General features: G+C 37.9%; 1 protein-coding gene across 1 annotated transcript in view; it reads right to left on the minus strand.

The window, feature by feature from the left end:
• The window catches only part of cachd1 (cache domain containing 1), an 85,098-nt gene extending 63,019 nt beyond the window's left edge, over positions 1 to 22,079 (minus strand). Inside the window, exon 1 of the mRNA XM_028444724.1 lies at positions 21,837 to 22,079. Coding sequence (XP_028300525.1) covers positions 21,837 to 22,079 — 243 coding nt within the window. The remainder of the gene's footprint in view (positions 1 to 21,836) is intronic.
• Between the last annotated feature and the right edge of the window lie 622 nt (positions 22,080 to 22,701).

The following is a 22,701-nucleotide window of genomic DNA, read 5'->3' on the forward strand; positions in this document are numbered from 1 at the left end:
CTCTTGGTTTTCCTCTAGCCTTCCCACCCTGCCCCACAGCTATCTCTGCTCTTACTGAAGTACAAAGGGCTTGAAGCACAGGAGCTGCATTGGAGCTTTGTTTCAGATTAACCATGCATCCGTTGCCTTTTTCCCATAAACCCTTGCCATATCATTACTCTCAACCTCACCCAGCTTTTCAACAAAGGAAAAACAGAAAGCAGGCAGCTGGAAATGTAAAAGTGGCAGAGGAGATTGTTTTTGGGTGTTTATGTAAATTGCATTTGTAGTTTACAATTCCAGTGCACACAGACCAAAAGGAAACACAAATGTAATTGTTTTTGGTGATAATAACCCTTTGAGACAACTTCAACAGAGCATCTATTAAAACTGTGAAAAACAAAATAAGTCATAGGGCATAACACTCTAGAGTTACACTTTTGTCTCAATTCTAGAACTAAAGCACAAGGACTTAAAGAGATTTAAGGGGTACCTGTGCTGTGTGAACCAAGACTGCAAGCTTTTTCACTAGATCGTGTATGATACTAGAGCTTCAGCAAGGTAACATTCATCATGTGTCTTTGTCAAATAACTGCTCCATCAGCAAGACATGTCCAGCATCACTTTGTCGCTAGTTCGTCCAAATAACTTATATGATTCAAAATTCAATGTGTAATGGAGTTACTCGAGATTCGACTGAGAACAAAAACTTACCCGTTTATCAGGTCAAAGTCAGGTGCTAGTATTAAGTATATCTGACAGCATTTTGTTTTTGTTTTTTAATAAATGACAGCATACACCTTGAATGTTCCAATCTTATTTTATTGTAAAACACTGAACAATACCTGTGAAACAACCTGTGAGGTTATCTCATTGGTGTTCAAAATATTAAATGATAACAGATCCTTAGTCTTTTATTTTTCACATTTTAAAAACAAAATAAATGTGTCCAAAACACTGCAGACCTGTTTGGAGCGCTTTGCCAAAAATGCAGTGCACAGCAGTATTTTGGTTTTACAATCAAAGAAAATCACAGGGTTTGGGGTAGGTGATAAAATAATAATCTACAGGACATAAACCACCATAAAATGTCCAAATACAGCAGCTTTGTGGATATTTAAATGTAAAAATATTAATCTAAAAATAACTTACAACATTTTTCAGGCAGGATAAAAGTTCCTAAAAGTAAAACATACTACAAAAATAAAAAAGTGCATCATGTGTAACATTTTCATAAGTCAACGAGTAATGACGGATTGAACACAGGCTGTAAAAGTGCTACCAAATGTCTTAATCTAATTCTAAAAATCAGTTACTCAATCTAAAGTAATGCTGAACGATTAACCTTAATCGCATCGATGTTGAGGTTTTCACTACAGCGATAACCTAACCTCAGATGCTGAGGTTTTTTCTTTCGTCTCGGAATTTGGAGAAAAAAATAAAACGCATATGCATTTAAATGTATAAAATATTTTTAAAAATCATGTCCGAAAAATCGCAATAAGGTTTTTTTTGTCAAAATCGTGCAACCCTAATCTAAAGGATGCTTCAACAGCTTCCTGTGCCTTATAAGAAAGTTATTTTAATAAATAAAGTGTCCAAGTATGAGGCATGACACGTGGCAACTGAGACCACAAATTATCACAGATTAATTGCATTTTTAGTATCAAACTGAATCAGGCTGGTTAATGAAACGACCATCTGTTATAGTCTGCCTACTGGTCTGTCTGTGTATTTGGAACTTGAATGGGTTGGGATTTAATTTAATTTGCTAGAAATTAAAAAAATTTAAAACCTGGGGAGGACACGTTCCTAAACCACAGTCCACACAGCGTGTTAGCGTAACAAATACAGAGCAGGCATAATATTTCAGATTTGCTGTGCAGCCTTCTAAAGCAGTCCTACAAGCACATTCTGCACAAGTAACTAATTCATGGATTAAACATGTAAAGCCTATCTAAAGAATGACCAATACATTCTTTGTACACAAATGCTGCATGATTGCACTTGTACTGCTGAATTTATTGTGCACATGGAGCAAATCCTGATCCAGGCATTCAGAGCGAAGGGAGGGGTTTCACTCTGTTAATAATCTATTATCAGCGACACAAAGGGAAGTACGGAAACTTGTTTAATGACTGATAATAAATCCACACATTGGCATCATTCATGGATAAAATGGAATTTAACAGGATGCATCAGAAGTTAAAAAAAACTAGGCGTATAAGACGTACTGTATATACTTAGGAACTCAACAAATATCCAAAACCAATAGATCTATTTACTATTCCAACAGCTCAATACAAATCAACATTATTATTTGCATAATTTAAAAGGTATAAATATGTAAATAATACAAACTCAAACAGCATTGTCTCAAAAAGCCGTTTGAGTTCAGAAGGTTTCATAGCCTCATTCGCTTGAGATTAATACGGGAGCACAAAACACAGAATGGTTCTGTGGTCCTAAAGAACCCAGGCTTGATGTATTCACTAGGGTATTTTCTCTTCACTTTAGAGATGATCTTTCCGTGTTCTCATTCACAACTTTTGAAGTGAACCGCTCTCTTGGGCTTCAAAGTACTGTACATGGAATCACTTGTTGCTGGGGCTGATACACCTTTCCAGTTGTGTCAAAGTTTCTATTTATTTTTCTTTTAATTGACCACACATCCATCTTCAGTTGACCGCAATTTTCATTTTTACATTAAAATTGTAAAATGTGTTGTGTAGCTACAAGGTAGTGTCACAAAATAGCGGAATAGTAAAACAGTCGCCCTCATTACTGACACTACTTGAATTTTATCTCAATTTTGAGTGTTCTTACAGCGTAGGGGGATCGCGGGGCATCCCCCCCGAAAAATTTTGAAATGATTACTCTCTGAGGGACAAATTTTGTGAAGTTAAACTAAAGTTGTTTATCTTTGTTACTGCCTTACTTTAAAGCCAAAAGTTATTTGTTGAATTGGTGAAGGGTCATGATGAACGTAGTTAGTTACTCATGCTTGGTATAGGTCCTCCACTAATAAATACTATGTATGGACAAGAAATAACATTCTATTCAAAAAACTGATTCAAAGACACCTTTTCAAACTTAAATAGGGTATTATGCGAGTCCCGGGAAAAAAAAAGAAAAAACAGAAAAGACCCTTATGGTGGTGGAAACACACCATAGGGGACACCGTGGGAGATCAAAATCACAGCGTTGGGGTCCCCTATGAGAACCCTGTAACGCACCCCTAAGGGTCACTTGAGGACCACCAGATATATCTATCAACCACTCTTTGAGAAAGGCTGGAATAGAGGGATGTGAGAATAATGTTTTAAACTGAAATTGAATAGAAACAGAAAAGGAAACACCACGCTGTGTGACTTGTCTGAGCGAATACCAAAAAAAACACACAGAGCTTTAATCCAGACCAGTTTTGAAGGTAGCAGAAAAGGACAAGAGAAAAAGAAACATAACAGATTGATTTACTCTGCAGAAGGCTATTACAGTTGACACTGAGAGTGAGGCCCCCTGGACAGGACGTCAATCTATCTCAGGGAAAACACACACTAAACCCCTGCTAGAATGAATAAACTTTCTCTCGTTCCACCCGATTCCAAAAGGTCTACACAATCCTAGCATGTTGAGAGGGTGAATCCAGTCAGCTACTGGGCGCTGTGGTGCTAAAATAACAAGCCTGCCTTTTGTCCAAACACCTCCGAGCTCAGAGAGAGTGAGACAGAAAGAGGGACCTTCACTGCTATGCAGATCCCAACAACGTCCCCACCCCTTACTCATCCCCAGGAGGCTCTCAGACTCCATCTGGGATGTTTGCTCTCCCTCTCCACTAGACAGAATATAATGCTTTCCACATGTGAGAGTGAACAGGGGGGTGAAAGAAAAGCACAACAGTGGAATAAAAAGACGAAAAAGAGCCGAACCTCAGTGGGATTGAAAAAGTACAAAACTGAAAATCTGAATCTGAAAGACATTAGTTTGGTAAAACGATTTCCATCTAATAGCACTGCTCTCAATCAGAAGCCTCTTATTTTAAGTTCAGTTCATTTTTCTCTCATTTCTTTGCAAATAATATCTGAACGGCAGAAGTCTAAAACTCTGCAAAACTTCAATTCAAAACTAAATTAGAACAGTCAATGAGACAATAGATTAGCCATTATGTAGATGTTGAATGCACAGACTTTCTCTAAATATATGGAATCAATCAATCAATACAATCGCAAAACAAATAATGACAATAAGCCAAAATAAGTGAAAGTATTCATATGTGTATGTGATGTAGTGTAACATTTGATTTCATTTTAAAAGCCATGAATTCTGTCAATGTGTTCTTAAACATAAGCTGTATTTGAAATTCAACACTCTGTACTATACACTACAAACTCAATGAGTATATACTGTCGACTATATACTATTAGTATGATTAGGATGATGACCGTTCTCACTGAAGCATCCTTCAAAGTTTCCCAAGATGCATTTCAAACCTACAATGACAAAAACCTGTAGCACACTGTGGCTAAATATCTGAAAAAGTTCTGAAAACATTTTAAGTGAGAAAGTAAGTGACCAAGTAGAATATCAACATGTGGTCATTTAATCCATAAAACTCGCGGAAACACATTTCGGAGATTTTCGGAGACCCGCCATTGTGCTATTGACAAAACTTCCGGTTAACTTCAAAACAAGAGTCCTATTTACAAAACCATTAAACTAATGGCCGTGCATACTTCAAAAATGTCCCAAGATAGTATACATCCTGGTATTTCTTGAGTACTCAATCTTTGCATATTATCTAATGTGGACGCACTAGATACTCATTTGGCTTTTGTCTTGCAGGTCCGTGGGATCCTCAGTGTGGAGTTACAGAGACTCAGCGGCTCTGTCTCCACCCTTTCCTCTGCACACACCCAACACAGCATAACGTGGATGGCTGTTCATCATAGGAATGGGATCCACACAAGGTTCCTGCTGCTTAACAGAAGGTTTTCCTTGCCGCCATGATGAATTCATGTTGGGTGTGGGATACATATGTATGTGTATATACGTATATATGCATATGTGTGTATCCATAAAATGAAGAGTCCGTCCTTAAGACTGCTCTACTGTAAAGTGCCTTGAGATACCATTGGTTATGATTTGGCGCTATACAAATAAAGATTGATTGAGATTGATTGATGATTTTGACGTCAGACTTAGTAGGAGTTAGGGATGTAACGATTAATCGTAAGGCAGTCAAAAATCGATTCATAGATATCACGGTTGATATCGATTTTCTGAAAATTTAATCGCAGTACTTTTTTTAACCAGAATCAGAAGTGTAGGCGGCGGGCGGAATCTGCTACTACTTTCTTTCTGGCCGCCTTCTACTCTTAAAAATGTTTATAAATGATTCCTTACCCCTTTAGCACCGAAAGAATATCTGTAATATTACGTGAATATCTGTAAAAGTCACGTTTTTCTATTAGCTCTGTCTGCAAGCATAGCATCTCTTCTTCACTGCACAGATTAGCTGCATGCCAACCGACCACTGGGTTACCAGCGCCCTCTGCTGGTTCAAACAAATATCTGACGTAAATACAATACAGACTGGTTTCTTTTTTAAAGTCCAATTGTTAAGGCACAAAATAAATTTTCAGTTGCCTTTTTAAAAAGAAAAAGAACTATTATGCAGTTTTGCATTGTTTACTATAGAACGAGAATTTAAATTAATTCATTTGTATTATTCCTTTATTGATTTAGATTTAGATTTATTTTTAGTTAAATTGCATTGTTCTGAATAGTTTATCAAGGGATTCTTTTGACAATGAAAAATAAAAGGAAAATAGTACAGTATTTTCTAGTTTTTTCCCCAAAAAAAATAAAGGAATATTTTTCATCTTTATTTGTCTCCAGTCCTATTTTGTAAAACAAATCGTGAGGGAATCGTATCGTGAACCCAGTATCGTGAAACGAATCTTAACGTTAGTATGCCATTTTGAACAATGCCATACAGTTTTCTTTCTTCTATGCTTTACACAGCGTATATGTAGTAAATGAACCTATGGCTAACAAATGAACAAGTTTAGGCAATTAAAACCCCTATGGTAATGTGAATTTTTAACAAAAGGTTTTAAGCCATGTGTTTTTAATAGCACAGGCGGAGTCAGCCTTGTTTCAGCATAAATGCAAAGAAAAAAAACATGTTTCAAATAAACAATTTTATCTGGACAGCATTGCATGATGGGAATAACAACATACTGCAAAAGTGAAGCCAATGTGATAACGTTCCAAAACACTGATCAAAGCAGCATACCTGTAAACCTCTATTACGGTGATAAAATCTGGGACTGAAGAGGACAAAAACAAAACCTCACACACACTGCTGTATAATTTAGTTTAACAACACGAATATAATGAGAAAACTGTCCAATGACTTTAATAATATGAGTGCTTAATAACAAAATAATAAGATGAGTGCTTAATAACATAGTTAAGACTAAAAGCAACACAATAAATAGCAAATATTAAAATGCTAAGTCATGCTGTAAGTGCAGAGAGGCCAACACCCCCTTTTTTTAACCACAGAATAAGTTCATTTAAATGAAAACACTAATGAATGGGGTGGGGCTTAATCTTAGATACTTTATATTAAGCTAGGAGAACAGGTTGGTTTAGCAAAGGTTAGAACATGTTTGACCTTGACATTTTGTATCCTTTAAAAGGTTCAATGTTTATCCACTTTTGGTGCAAAGAAATGTACCAGGCATAGGAAACTAATGACAGAACCAACAAGTCTACGTTGTGAAAACTACATAAAGTATTAAACTCAACCTCTGAATTGCCACTTCAGGCCTGGAGCCAGACTGCCAGTAGCCTCTGGCTCCATAAGTCTAGGTTACACTCTGGTGATACACCCTTCCAGGGCCAAACCTTCATGTCAGCTCTTTCTGTCAGATATGAAAAGGCCTGGAAAGAGAATGTAAAAGTAAAGAAACTGATAAGCCTTGGTCAAAGACATTCTGAAAGGACACACGCAGCACTGAATCTTCATCCCCAAGAATTGATAAAATGTACAACTTTGATCTCCTGGCAAACAAACCCCTCTCTGTCGGGCTATGATCAGATGGGGCGTCTGCACAAACTATCTCGAATTATCTCCACATTCCTGGGCCGTGCTTTCAACTCTGACGTCTCTCGCTTGAAGCCTGTTACATCGTAGAGAATACTGGATGAGCTTTGATGTGATAAGGAAAATAAAAAGCTGACTATTCCAGAAGACAGACTTCATGCACCAAAACGGACTGCAGACATAGTACACTATGAGAAACACAGCAGGAGGTTTGCAAAACTGTTTTTACAAAGAGCATTTTGGTTTCTATATGTAAGACATGAGTAGGGAAAAGCAGCCAGATCGAGGAACGATGGAGAGAAAGAGTGAAGGAGTTAAAAAGAGACACGGGACGGGAAAAGAAAATGTTCCTGGGGTGGTCTCACTCTCCGGTTTCTGAGTATGATGTGACATCATGTCTGTTTGCTCGTATACAGTCATTTAACAGACCGGGTCCATTGTTCTGACGCATGTCCTCTTAGGGCAGTTACATGCACTGATTAATAGAAGCAGAGCTCACTCTGTAGCAAAGGTTAAGATACTGTACATAAAATACATAAACTGACTTTGCCAGGTTAAACTAATATGGGCTATACCTGCTGATAATTGTCACAATGACCTATAAACAAATTATCTCTGGTATATGTTTGAACTAGGGGTGCACCCATTGCAATTTTCTGGCCAATTGCCAATTTTTAAAAAGCCTGACCTGCTGATTCTGATTTTTACATTTATTTATTTATTTTTTATCACTGACTGCATACACCTTGAATGTTCCAATCTTATTGTATTGTGAAACATTGAACAACAGTGAAACAATACAAACTTGATCTGAACATGATGTAGTTATCTCAAATATAAATGAAAAACTTAGAGCATTGTTGCCCATTGTCCAAATTACTCAATCTATCAGTTCCTCCTTTAGTCTTTCATTTTTCAAATTTTAAAAACAAATAAAACTTGTGCAACAGGTTACACACTGCAGACCTGTTTTGAGCTCTTTGCCAAAAATCAAATGCACAGCAGTATGTTGGTTTTACAAATAAAGAAAATCAGATTGTTTGAGGTATATGATAAAATATAATTCTAATAATAACTTGTAGCAGCTTACAGGACAAAGCTCCTAAAAGTGAAACATTCTACAGAAATATCAAGTGCAGCAGTGTAACATTTTTAAATGTAAATAGGAAATGACAAGACTGAACATGGCACAGGTTAGTTGTTCTCACAGACTTATTGCATTGCAGTGTGCATTAGTGGCAGCAAGCCACTGGCACTTTGCTCCCGCTAGCTTTAGCCTTAGCTAGATTGCTAGCTTCAAACTCAGCGGTATGGTGGTTTCTTAAATGACAAATGAAGTAACATTTTGTTGGCAGCCCCACCACATTATTTACGCGTTACACAAATTACAAATTGTGATTATTTGCCCTCTTTCTTTGTGTAATACTGCCGAATTGTGGACATGCTAGGTAGACCGTGCCTCCATGACTGTTGTTGTTAACCCATGTAGCAAATGAATGTTCTGTTCTCACAGCAGAAGGGAACAGTGGCTGACTTCAAGACCTTTGCAGAGGTAGATAAGATGGGCGGAAAAGATCAGCTTCATATGCAAGGATCGGCCAATCGTTGATCCCCCAAAATCAGGAAATCGGCCGATCGATTGGTGCATCCGATGTTTGAAAATGCTTTATTAGTTTACCCAACACTAAGGCTGAAGGGCAGTATAACTAACAAGAAATTTGATGCATGTATGCATCATTAAAGTTTGAAAATGTATGTTGCAAAAAGAAAAACTAAATCCACTAACCTTGTAATAATAAGCGGAATAATAATCTCATGCAGCAGAGTGAGAATCAAGACTTCTCAATGAAGAAAGAAAGTGTTTATTTGTACGGCTGCCGTACGACAAACCCCTATGCTATTGGTACGGTTACCGAAGTACAAGTAAGTAGCGTCTTAGGGTTAGGGTTAGGTTATAACCCAATATCGCAACGATTTTTAGGGTTAGGATTACGGTCAGGCTTAGGATAAGGTTTAGTCTTAGTCACGCAACCTAAACTGGCCGATGACTGACCTATCACGTGACCTAAACTGGCCAAATAGGGGCGCTGCGTACGCATTGAATGTCGGTATATTGATATGGCAACCGTACGGATAGCCACCGCCTTGAAGAATAAGCTAGAGTTGAACATAAACCATTGGAAAAAAAGGAGGGAGCCTTTTTTTTTTTTAATTGAAGCTTAACACGTGACATGTCTCTTGTTTATTGTATATAAATTAAAAAACTCCTTCTTTGGTTAGGACAGCCAACTGTTGAAACAAATTCAACCAAAAATGATTAATTATTTAATGTGCCCATGATTAGATGTTCAGGCTTGTAATATCTGTCAACACCGTATATTTTTAAGTATCTCCTCTCATTCGTTAGTCACTTATTGCTATGAGCAGAAGCTCCTTCCTTATCGAAAGAAGAGGGAGAAATAGTATCCCTTAAGGACATTATTCAGGAGTTTCTGCTATGTAAATGATGGCAGGCTTTACTGTTGTGAACATGAGAAAAAAGGAAGTGTCACTCTCTGGTTAGAATGCTAGGGGCATTTGGCCACTCCTCTTGAGAAAGACAACTAGCATAGTTTGGCATTTCCTGCAGTAGCAGTCAATCACATTGTCTAAGTTGGAAGCTCATTAAATACTAAAATACATTGCATTAACAATCAAATACGGAGGATTTGGAGGCACTATTCCCCTTTGCTTCCTAAAGGGAATCTGTGAAGCCAAGTATGACTTCCTGCAGAAGACTCCACTTCCTGGTGGGCTTGTAGGCGAGCAGCTCTCTTCCTAAGATCATAAATATTTTCAACCAATATTGATGAGTTAATATTCTTCTTTTTTTTCTTTTTTTTTTTTTTTTTTTAACTTAGAAGTGTGATCAAGAATGATTTGGGGAATTGAAAGATTTATACAGGCCTTAAATTTACTTATCGGGTCCCGAAAGCGAGAAGTGCGGAGCCGTGTAGAGCTGATACCACCAATAGAAACGCGTGATTAGATTTACATTTTTTTGTTCAACAACAAGGAAGTTCACTCGTTACTGCAGCAAAAGATAAATAACAAAAGCAAAAATATACAATATAACCAATGCAAAAAGGAAAAAAAAATTACAATATACAATAAACCTATGAATTAGGTTCTGAGATACAAGTACGAGTACAAACAAAAATTAATAGGAAAAATGAACACAATATTGCAACATGATACTTGCTAAATTTGATGCGATTGTTCAGTCGATAAAACAAGACAGGAATCAAAAAGAGGTCCTAAAAAATGATATAGGTAAGATACTATATACATCAGTGTAAACACTGTAATGTAAATAAAGTGATTATTGTCTTTGTTTTTAACATTTTGGTGTACTGTGATGGACGCAACTTTATGTCAACAATATGCATTAGCTTTTTTTTTTTTAAATACGTGAGTTTTTAACATCAACTACAGGATGACACTTCATGTGTAGTTGCACGGATCAGTGTTACTAAAGTAGCACCTTGTGTATTACATTTAGCACCTCTTCAGACATACTACTACCAAGTCAATTAAAGACCTCTCGTCTTGTTCGAGTATGAACTATATGCAAGAGAAAATATCAGATTCTTTTTACAAGCTCAGTCTGACTCCACCTCGATAAGTGACCCGATGATGAAGATGACGGATAAAAATATTTTTCTGCGTTTTATCCCGTCCATGTGTTTTAAGATGCAGCAGAATGCAATTGGTTTCCTCGTCAGTCCAAAGGTGTGTCTGTATTTTTCGCCCGGCATCAATCTTCTTCTTCTTTGTGGGGACAGACAGTCGCCAGAGAGCGATAATAGACTGAAAGTCGGATACAGTCTAGCATGGTCCCCACATGTACTATTAGCTTGAATGTCGATCGCACATGCATTGAAAAATCCAAATACTGTCCGATTCAGCCATTTAAATCGTTTTTAGAAAAAAATACAGCAAACCCAGTCAGTTTTACCTCTACATGAGACAATTAAAAAACTAAATTTTCTTTTTAATTGAGCTGATTTTGTGATATACTTCTACATTAGAATCCAGGACAAATTAAAATAGAAGAATCACCCATCAAACACATAGTTAAGTAGCTTAATGTCCTTAGGTCCTCTCATACACAGGCAATCGCAAAAGTGAATGACTGCAACTTCCACACAGTGAAAAATGATCACATATACACAGGTTCCTGTTCCCACAGAGCTCAGTATCAGTGTAACAGCCCTTTCACATATTGACCAAGTAATACAGGAGGATTAACATTTCCGGAAAAGGTAAGGGATCTGGCTGCACTCCTGTGACTTGGAAATGGAGCATGTTTAAGAGCGCAGCAGTGCTTTATTTTACAGCTGACCTAGCATCAAAGATCCTCATAGACTCAGTTAGAGCCATGAGTAGAAATAATAGTTAGTACTTGTAAAAGACTTTCTAAAATCATTATTTTTCAGTAATATCTCGTAGAAGTAATATTAACCAGAAACCATTAGATGTAAGAATTCATCCAGATAAGATATTTAGGATTGTGGAAAAACAAAAACCAAAAAAGATGCAGTAAATGTATCCAAAAAGTGTATTAACCCATATTTTTAGTGCACACATTTTGGTATTGGTAAAAAATGTCACATGAAAATCAAATTCAGCTACAACAAAAGTCAATAAATTGTCCCAATAAAAGTTTATATATATATATATATATATAAAAGGAGCACAACAGTGTAACTCCAGGTGTTTATGTGCACGATAGTCTACCTATTTTCACATTACACTTTATTTTCAAAGCTCTGACACTTCTCCCTGCTATCTAATTACCACCTACGCCACATTTTCTACCCCATGCCATGTTCTCTGCTAGAATGAAAACACTGCATCTCTTTTAATGTTGCTGCGAGCCTTGGCTAACAGGCGTTGAGTCAGAGGGTCCAAAGTTCAACTCATTAGGCCAGGTCACTTCCTGATTCATCTTCAAAGGCAACAAATCAAAAGCAGACAAAAACCAGGAGAGAGTTTCACATAGCAGCACACATTTGCCATAACAATGAGGCAGAGCCTTGTTGAACATATTGGTATATATTATATATATATTCTGGAAGAAAATCTCTTACCATATAAATTCGGCAACTTTTTGAATAACTCAGATGATATACTGCATACCCATTTTGCACTACTGAACTGTTCTGTTACTGGTAAAAACAGCAAATGCAGAAACTGGAACTGGGTCTTTATCATTGGGTTACATTGTTGTGTAAAAAGATACAAAAACAAAGCATTATGTTCCGCACATTATGCAGAGGTTCAAAATTTCCAAAATTCCATTTGAGTTTACCCATTTTCATGTCAGTTCACCCTTTACGTCATCACTGACTTTTAAACTTCCACTAGTGGTATAATTTTATATTCCGACTTCCACTTTCTTTTGTGCCGAATGCACACGTTGAAATCATGCAAAATTTTGGCAAGAGTTTGGTAAAATTGCCACATATTAGACTACTTGTTGTATGGTGGAAAATTGCGTGTAGATATGTGATATTGTTCCAAAACATGTCGGCTAGTGTTTAGTCCATGTAATTTCGCCATTTCAATTTCAGGAGGTGAAGTCATATTGCGTCTTATGTAGGGATGTAACGATTCACTCAACTCCCGATACGATTCGATTCACGATACTGGGTTCACGATACGATTCCCTCACGATTTATTTTACAAAATTTTTTTTTTGGGAAAAAAACTAGAAAATACTGCATTATTTTCCTTTTATTTTTCATTGTCAAAAGAATTCCTTGATAAACTATTCAAAACAATGCAATTTAACTAAAAATAAATCTTGAATGAAATAAATAAAGGAATAATACAAATGAAAATGAAGCCTATTAATTTAAATTCTGGTTCTAAAATAAACAATGCAAAACTGCATAATAGTTATTTTTCTTTTAAAAGTGCAACTGAAAATGTATTTTGTGCCGTAACAATTGGACTTTTAAAAAAAAAAAAACCGTGATTGCACTGATTTACATCATATTTGTTTGGACCAGCAGAGGGCGCAAGTAACACAGTGGTCGGTTGGCATGCAGATATCTTGCAGTGAAGAAGAGAAGCTATGCTAGCAGACAGAGCTAATAGAAAAACGTGACTTTTGCAGATATTCAAGTAATATTACAGATATTCTTTCAGTGCTAAAGGGGTAATGAATCATTTATTAACATATTTAAGAGTAGAAGGCGGCCAGAAAGAAAGTATTAGCAGACTCCGCCCGCCGCCTACACTTGTGGATAGCGCCCTCTGCTGGTTAAAAAAAGTACTGCGATTCAATTTTCAGAAGATCGATGTCAACCGTGTACCTATGAATCGATTTTTAACTGCCTTACGATTAATCGTTACAGCCCTAGTCTTATGTCATATTTTGCATGAGAATTGCCACTTTTGTCTCATTTCCCATCCGTTTACTGTGGAAATTGTGTGATATTGTCCCAAAACATACATGTGAGGTTATCTTCCCTTTCTTATTGCAAATACCATTTGATTTTGATGTAAATATATTTTAAAAATAATATTATGATTTCTGTTTCAGGAAGCTGAATTTCGTCTTTTCCGTCTGTTTTCAGTAATGATGGAAAATCCGAGCCCCTAATAATGGTGAGGGTCAACGAGCCAAGAAAGAATCAATATGTGTGTCGTCGCTTTCCTTGACTGAAAAAACCTATCCTGGCATTAGTATTGTACACAGCAGTAAATTATTGTTTGCTACAGTAACAACTGTAGTTACACAATTTGCAAATTCATTATATAACCTGAGGTCTTTATGGGTATTTATGTGCAAACAGGTCATTGCCTTTCCAACTATACAAGCTTAAATACAGCATACATTTCTGATCTACAGGTTGAGAGAAGCCAGAGACATTCTTCCAAAAACAGAGCAAACTGCTGAGATTTCACTTTTAGTTTGTAAGAGACTTCAAACTAGAGGATTTTGCCGTTTTTTGGCTGCGAGCAATATAAACAATCTTCAACTCTATGTTTAGTTGGACGGATTTTAGCATTTTCCCTCAGTGAACTTCCCTTCGCCTCAAGAAAACACCCTAAAAGCAGCCTGTTTTGAATGTTTAGTCAGGTTTTTACCCAAAAATAGCAACTATCCAAACACAGATATACTGCAAACAGGCACAGAAACGTGGCTGGAAATTTTATACAACGTTTACAGAAGCTGCTTTTGTCAGCAACGTTTGTGGGTGTACATTTATGTGTGCAATAAAAACAAAACTAGAGCTAGATATAGACATAGAAGATGGTAAAGGCATGAAAACCCCTTCTTCACAGTAGGAACTCCAACTTTCTGCTCATTTAGAATGCAAAGCCTCATCTGCAGGAGTGCGTGTGTGCATGCATGTGTGCTGGAAGGGGGATGGGGGCCCTTACAAATGGATGTTGTCTGGGGGATGGAGCTGGTCCCGTATTCAACTTGCACGACCAAATGGGTGTTTTGATCACTGCCCCCTTCACTTCACCGAAAGCTCCTGCCCCTTTTTTCCTTTTTCCCTTTCAGGCTGAGTTCATTTTGAGTCTGGCTCATTGTGGAAAGTGAAGGGCTGGTTTTACCAAAGAGTGGCCTGGGGTCTATAGGCTGAGGGTCACACAGCTAAACAAGAAGACTGACAGGAATCTTGGTTTTAATAAAAACACACAAAGCTTGGATCACTATTGCAGACTCGGCGCGCAGGAGGCTGTGTGTGAAGAGTTGATATGAGATAAAGTGGACGGGTCATGGAGAAATTGGGATTCATTAAAATGAAGTGAAAATGAGCTGATTAAACACTGTTGGTTAATTAGCTTTCCTCATTAATAAACTTGCCATGTGCATGAACTAAAGAACCATGTAGGCACGGGAACATCACAAAAATGATGTGAACACTGGCCTGTGTGCAGAATGTCACTATGTGGCATTCTGATGCTTATCAGAAAAAATGAAGAAGACAGATGATTCACAGAAGGAAAATATGTCCTCTTTCCCTATCTTATTGACCTTTGATGGCGCCTAACTGACAGCAAGTGCAGATCCTAAACAGGAGGACATTGTGGTATCCAAAAACAGGTTTATTTAAAATGCAAGCAAAAGCAAGAAATAACAATTAAACCAAAACACAATAAAATAAATCCTAGTAAAGCCTGAATGAGAGATGTTGTCTTATTCTGAAAATGTAGGAAAGACATCAAAATTATGCAGGCAGATTAAATTTTCTCCACACAGATGAAATATTATCAACCACAACAGCTGGTGCAAAAGCATAAAGACCAGATCATGATCCATCCAAACCACGGTCGAGCAGGAGCCAATAGGGAGTCAAATAAGCTGCATTCTATTTTTCACAGCTTAAAAATTAAAAGATTTGACTGAAATGACAGATGTGGTAAAAACTTAAATAATGTTTCTCTACTAAAATAGCTTCAGAGGTCCTGAAACGATTCATCAATTAAACCGTTCAGGTCGTCTACAACAACAAACATTCAAGAACTCATGAACTGCCGATAAGTAGTATAAACTTATTTACAGAAGCTAAAAAGCTAGCCAGGGTAGCATTGGCCACCTCTGGAACCTCATTGGACACCCTAAAGTTAGTGATGCACAATATAATCAGTATCGGCTAATATCGGCTTTAAAATTAAGTATCGGATGTTGACCATTTCGCCGATACATCGAACCAAGACTTTGGTTCGTTCCTTATTCAAACCATAGACATCTTTATTCTTAGACTCTTCAGCGTCAACATGACGCAGTAGCATATATCACACTTTAATCGTTTAGCTTAGTTTAAAAACAACCATTATGAGTAAATACATGTTGTACAAAATGTAAGTTGAAGTAAATTTCTTATTTTGTACAAGGAATGATTACTGATGTTAAATCATTTTCAGTTTTGTACTATGTCTACATTTGGCAGTGGGCCAACATGGTAAAGAGTCTGCAGAATAATTCGATAGATAATTCAACTACAGAAGCTAGTTGATGTCTGCAATCAGGTGTGAGGGAAAAATAAACATTGGTACCAACATTGGTTATCGGCCGAATGAGTTGTAAAATATCTGCATATAAAATATCGGATAAAAATCCAATATTGTGCACCACTACCTAAAATAATTGAATATTTCTGAAAAGAGTTTACAGCGTAAATATTTGTCGTGTGATTTTGATGTAGATTGAGGGGATAAATACATCCCTATGCATCCCTGTTAACTGCACACTGAGAATGGAAGGTCGTTTCATTTATAAGACAATATTAAATTCTCTAACATGTCGAGGATTTTAGGAGCTTCCCAGTGTCTAGTGTGTGTTTGAATTAGAAGATGGAGACGTGGTTTCAGGCAGTTGAATGTTAAAGGGGCCCTCAAGTCTCTCAGAGGTTGGAATCAGGCCAAAACATACAACCAGCTCTACATTTAATAACGCTGACCCCCCACCCACCCACCAACCCCTTGCCCAGCTCTCTCCAGCATTGTGACAGAAAGATAAAGGTGTATTAGCAGAACTGGTTTGCTTTCCAGTCTTATGGACAGGCCAGGAATTTAACAGACAGCGATGGAAGTGGATCCAAGTTTTGAAATAGTGCAGACGTTGCTCGAGGATAGTGCAGCACTCCGCAAAAGCTCTTGGTTTTCTCTTAGAAAAATGAACAATAGACGCTGAAACAAAATTGTTTTTAAAGGCTAAAGGAGCTATTTTACACTACAAATAGCATAACATCAAATAAAGTAACTGTAGTATGTTTTCACCATGTTTATTCACAAATCAGGAAAGATTAATTCAGTATTCATGGAGCCATTGACAGACACTTTGGCTTGATAATCTTATAAGTGGATGCAAAAAAGAGAAGAAAAACAATTGGCAATAGCAGTTTAGAGAAAAGCAGCAGTTAAAATGGAAGAAGAACAGAGGTTCAGATAGTTCAGCAGAGCCTCCGAGGCCTTATAAACCATGGAGACTTATCATAATTTATGGTCAGTGCAGGAGAAGGTTTCTGGCTTTGGACTGCAATGCAAGGCTGACAAATGCAGATTATCTGCAGCTCTGCCAACTATATCAGCAAGGAGGCAAGTGAGCGAAATAAACACAATGTTTATGTATTTTTGCATGCAAATATCAAAAATATAAATGCAGGATTTTTTGGCATTCAGGTGCATTCTCGAATAATTTTGTATGAACCACAAAATGACAAATGGTGCATTAGTTAAAAGGTTTCAGAATCTACTCCTGGCGGGATATCGAGGCCATAAGTGTCAAATAACATGTTCCTCCTTCACTTTGTCGGAGAGAATCCACGGTACATGTCTTTTAAACATTAAACCTGCACTGTGCTTCATTGGTAAATTTTAATGTGGTTATTTTTGCAAAAAAGTGCTTAGACTCAAAAGTACTTTGAGATAAATCAGCGAACCTGTGAGACTCGCAGTAACCTTGACTGTTGAGCACACAGCTACGCTAGCAATGCAGTAGGAGGCAAGAAGGCTTTGAAGTTGTGCTGCAGAGAGCCTTGCAGGAATTCTTGATGTCCTGCTACATATCCTCAAAGCCTTCCCCCCTTCACTCTCTCTCTGCAATGGATTCAATGCAAAGTGAGCAAAAGAGAAGAAAGAGTGTTGGTGCAGGTAAAGTACAATAGAAAATGGAACAAGATATGTGGGAGTGAGAGGATTAAAATGAAAACCCGTGGTAACAATAGGAAATACTGTCTCGCTAAAAACATGAGACCCAAAACCAGAAGCATTTGAAAAGAAACACTTAATCTGAATTTTCTTAGCGCTTAGATGTGACAACGGTCACAACAGTGAGGGAGAAATGTGGGTGGAACTGTGTAATATGAACAGCTATAATCAAGGTTTTCGCTAGCGCTGTTGAGCATAGGGGCCCCCAACATTAACATTTTTCTCCCCTTCGGAGCAATGGCACCCCCTACGTTCAGTTTTCAACAGTTTTGTGTTAGATCAGTTAGATTGTTAATATTGTAATCGTTGATTAATCGAATCGTAGCACCCTGAATCGAAATCGAATAGTGAGGTTCCTTAGATGGCCCTCAAAAAGTCGGCAGCGTGCAACCCCCTATACTGTGAAAAATTCCTATACGGTGAGAACCCTGACAGTTGTAATATACAGGTTCAGGGTTAAAGGAAATCGGAAAATAAGATTACATTTCATGTTAAGACTGCATACAAGAGTGCTGCAGGTTTTTAGATTAATTTGCCTTAAAAATGTATATGTTGCTGCACTGAAAGTCATAAAAGACAGGCCAATGAACACTTGCAGTAACTTTAGTCATCCCTAAAGTTTGGATGCTGACATCATTTGTCTGCTACACCAGAAACATTATCTCCAACAATGAAAATGACTTCCTAGCCGACGTGTTTTGCTACATAAATTTGACAACTTTGGAGAGTTGACCTTTCGACTTAAAGTGTCAACTACACCCCCGTAAGTCCCCCTGGTGATGAAGTAACTCAATGACAGATTGAACAAAGCTGACCCAGTGAGTCAGAAGAACCTCACATTACACATCTGCCAGAGAATGAGGGGTGGAGTGGAAAGGAGTAGAGTTACCCTTTAAACCGAGATGCCGGAACTTTCACTTTACAATAAAAAAAAAAAACCTTTAGATGTAATCCGAAATACATGCCCTCAATACGGCAAAGTCCTCAAAAGATATTGAACGCTTGCAGTGTCAACAGCTGTGTTTCCATTACCTTTAAAAATGTGCAAAATCTAAATAGCACAATAAATAACGGTCCTGGAAACACTTGAACTTAGAAAAAAAGCAGTCCAATATTGCAATAATCGCAATGGAAACACTTTTTCTGCAATTACACATCACGGGAGGTGGTGTATCTCGTTATGTGACATACCTGGTCACATGACCACTTTTCTCCGGAAAAACATGGCGTGATACATGTGGACAGAATAGACAGAGACATTTCTTAGCATTATACTTGTGAAAATTATTACTGCCATATCAGAGCAAACAACAAAGAAATCCAGAGGAGGTTTTGAATGTTCATCTTCCTGCAGCGAAGACTCACGGGATGAAATTTTCTGAGAGTTACGAGGCTCCTGCTCAAAACAACCTTTAATGGAGACACGTTCAAAGCGCAATTAAACTACCGGTGATTACATTTTTTCTTTAGCAAAAAACTATATTGGAAACACATAAATGTTCATGTCAAAATAAGAGATAGATTTATAAAGAGAATGACACCTGAAAGACAAAAAAGCTCACCTCAACTGACATCTGCAAAAACAACAAATACCACCGTACAGAGTCAGTTTTTCTCAGCTTGTTCAACCCCATGACAACACAGAGGTTTTCCCAACATGCAACAAAAAACTATACTAAACAAAGCATTTTGTTTGTAGAAGTAAGACTTTTACATTTTCCTGTAAACCCAAAATGAGGAGGAACTATGGGAATCGTAACAGAACGAAATACAGAAATCATCTCCCTCTAATTAAATAGAAGCGTTTCAGGCTCATTTCAGTAACAAGCAGTAATTATTTGAAGTGTTTACATCAGCAGGAAACAAAAACTAAAATTAATGCATATGGGGGAAAGAGAAGGAGGAAAAACAGCAGAAAATGATGGAAGGAGCTAGAAATAGGACACAAACTGAAGCTCAGGGATGGATGAGCAGCGACAGCAGCAGATCAGAGGAAGGCCTCAAAGCTGATTCCCAGAGCTGAGATGAAGGGAGCTCAGTGTGGAGGCACAGGAGATGAGACACCATTTGGGGCCAGGGGCCCCCCTGCTGCTGTGGCTCTGTGTTCAGGGCCTGTGAGCGCCTCTGCCTCTGAAGTGCTAAACACCTCCAATCCCCCCCCCCCCCCCACACCACCTGCCTCCCACCAACACAGCACTGTGCACCTCCTGCCAATTGATTAATCAATGTTTCTCAGGACTGATGGTGGGGTTTGCATTGGGTTTTAATAGCTCACTAACAATTTAAAAACAGACCTGAATATTTTTATATTAAATTATAGGTATGAAACAAATCATGTAGTTTTAATGATTTAATTTCACCTAATTCAATATTTACCATTGCTTTTTATGCCAAAACACTGTTCATTATGGTGAGTAAGGGCTGGGTAATATGAACCAAAACTTACATCTCGATATTTTTTTCATCAAAAAGGCAATATACGATATAAATCTCGATAATTTTAATTCGAATTAAGTCTGACCAGAAAGTCAATTCAGGATTAAATTTGCTGATGCAAAATGCCACACAGGCACATAAATTATTAATAAACATGTGTACAAAATGTGCCACTTTTGGCTTCTTCTCCTATAAAGGACAGCATGTGTGAGTGAGTTCTGTAGTGTGGCTTGTTTGGGGGAAGGTCTGGGTTATGACGCACTCAGAAACCCATCTAACTGGGCTTTTAATGGTTTTGTGAGAAGTCGTGAGAGCAGCTACTCCTAAAACAAGCATTTTAAAACAAAATAAGGTAATATAGGCAATACTGTAATTTTCAATATTGCCAAAAAAGAAACCCCGATGTATCTTAAATCTCAATATATCGCCCAGCCCTGGGGTGAGTGCGAAAAAATGCTTTTTTTATACACTTCCAGACAGCAACGGATGACACTAAAACATAAAAAAGCTTAAAATAAAAAGAGCAAGTGCATAATGATTCCATGATTATGACTTTAAAATGTATTTTAAAAATTCTGTGTAAGGGTTTAATACACCATGTCTGCTAAATAGAGACTTTAAGCAATGTGCGGCTTTGACCTTGAGCTGTGGGAACATATGGATAAGCAATACCTAAGTAGGATGGTAACAGACTACATCACTGGTCATAAAATCTAAAAAAAAAAAAAAAAAGAAGTGACATTTGATAGATGTTCCGACTTTAAAGTGGGTACCATTTAAATGAGGTCTAAAGGGGGGGAAAACTGGGTTACATGAACATTTTTTGATGCACATGGGAAGCATAAGTAGGAAAAACAGGAGTATGAATGGATGGCAGTGGGAAATCCTTGGTTTGCAGTTGCACACATGCCATGTTTACACTCAGTTCACATTTATTGTTCTGAAAGATGAAACACAAAATAACTGTTGATTGCATTAATGATGTTTGCAAAAGTGATACTTTCTACCTCCTAAATGAAAGGCATGCCCTCCATTTTTTGTTGTGCTCAGACATGTGCTCATCGATGCAGCACAACCACATTCAAACCAAATGACTGCAAGTCACGCAGTATTATTGACGTGTATCGTGTAGTTATTGGTCAGCAGAAAGATAAACAATTGAGGGCATCTACAGAAAAGAAAGAAAATGCTCTGTTTGTTGCTTTCTCTTTGCAGAAGGGTGTGAGTGTGTTTTTTTTATTTTATTTTTTTACTGTATTACTATTGAATTTTGCGAGAGACATTAAAAACATGTCCTGCAATGAATGTATAGACCCCAGCAGTGATTAAAAATATTTCCTTATGGAGCATTAAAGCAGAATACATATAAAGCAAAGCCCCATTAACACATGTTGGAGACAAGCTTAAATGTGACCCAACTTCAAAGCAACTCTAGCAATAATAAAGCTTCATTTTATTACACGTTTTAGTCACTTTTTTCCCCATTTAAGCGTTTCTGTAAGTGTAGGCCTGTTTGTGGCACAGGGGGGACTTAAACCCACAACCCTTATACATTAAAACAATCCCTTCCAACAGCTGATTTTCTTCTTACCTGCATAGTAAAAACTCCCAGCTCCTGTGAGGACAGCTTTTTCATCTGTTCAGACAGAACTTGAGCTTCCTCCAATATGGAAAACTCAGTTTCAGCTGTGCAATATCCACATGAAATAGCAGTAAAGACGAAGCTCCAGGAAACAGCCAGCCAGCCCCGGCGAACACCGCGCCGCCTATCCCGGAAAGCAGAGCGCGGAGTCGGTGACGAACCCGGAGGCTTCTCCGCCGTCCTCCCCGCCATGGTGGCTGGCTGTGGGGTTCACAGGCTGGCGGAAACGCGGAGCCTCCACTGGTGCCAGAAGCGAAAACTTCAAGGAAAACTAGTGTTACAACTTTGCGGCGTTGAAACGCACTGGCTTTACTCTCCGCTTCAAGTCTCCACAACTCCAGCGACGTAAACCATCGCAGCTCCGTGAAAAAAAAATCCCCAAAGAGAAGGAAGCAAATCCACGCTGGGAAACAAAAAAAGTACGAGTTCCCTCTTATGTTAAAACAAAACAAACAAAAACAAAGATGGCCTAGTAGTGATTCCTCCTCGAACAGTGGTTCTAACTCCTGGAAGTGTGGCAGACTGCGTGTGTGTGCGTGTGAGCCGGAGAGACTCCACAATGGGGGTGAAAGTGGGAGGCGTCCTACCGGCGCCCGGACCTCTGGATCAATGTGGGGTTTCATGTTGCCTTCATTGAATAGTGCAACAAACAAGTATGAATAATGCATTATGTATTTATTCTACTTTCTTTGTGTGTGTGTGTGTGTGTGTGTGTGTGTGTGTGTGTGTGTGTGTGTGTGTGTGTGTGTGTGTGTGTGTGTGTGTGTGAGAGAGAGAGAGAGAGAGACTGAAGGAAAAGTCAAACCTTTTTATG

The sequence above is a fragment of the Gouania willdenowi genome, chromosome 4 (assembly GCF_900634775.1).
Source record: "Gouania willdenowi chromosome 4, fGouWil2.1, whole genome shotgun sequence".
NCBI classification, from domain to species: Eukaryota; Metazoa; Chordata; class Actinopteri; order Blenniiformes; family Gobiesocidae; genus Gouania; species Gouania willdenowi.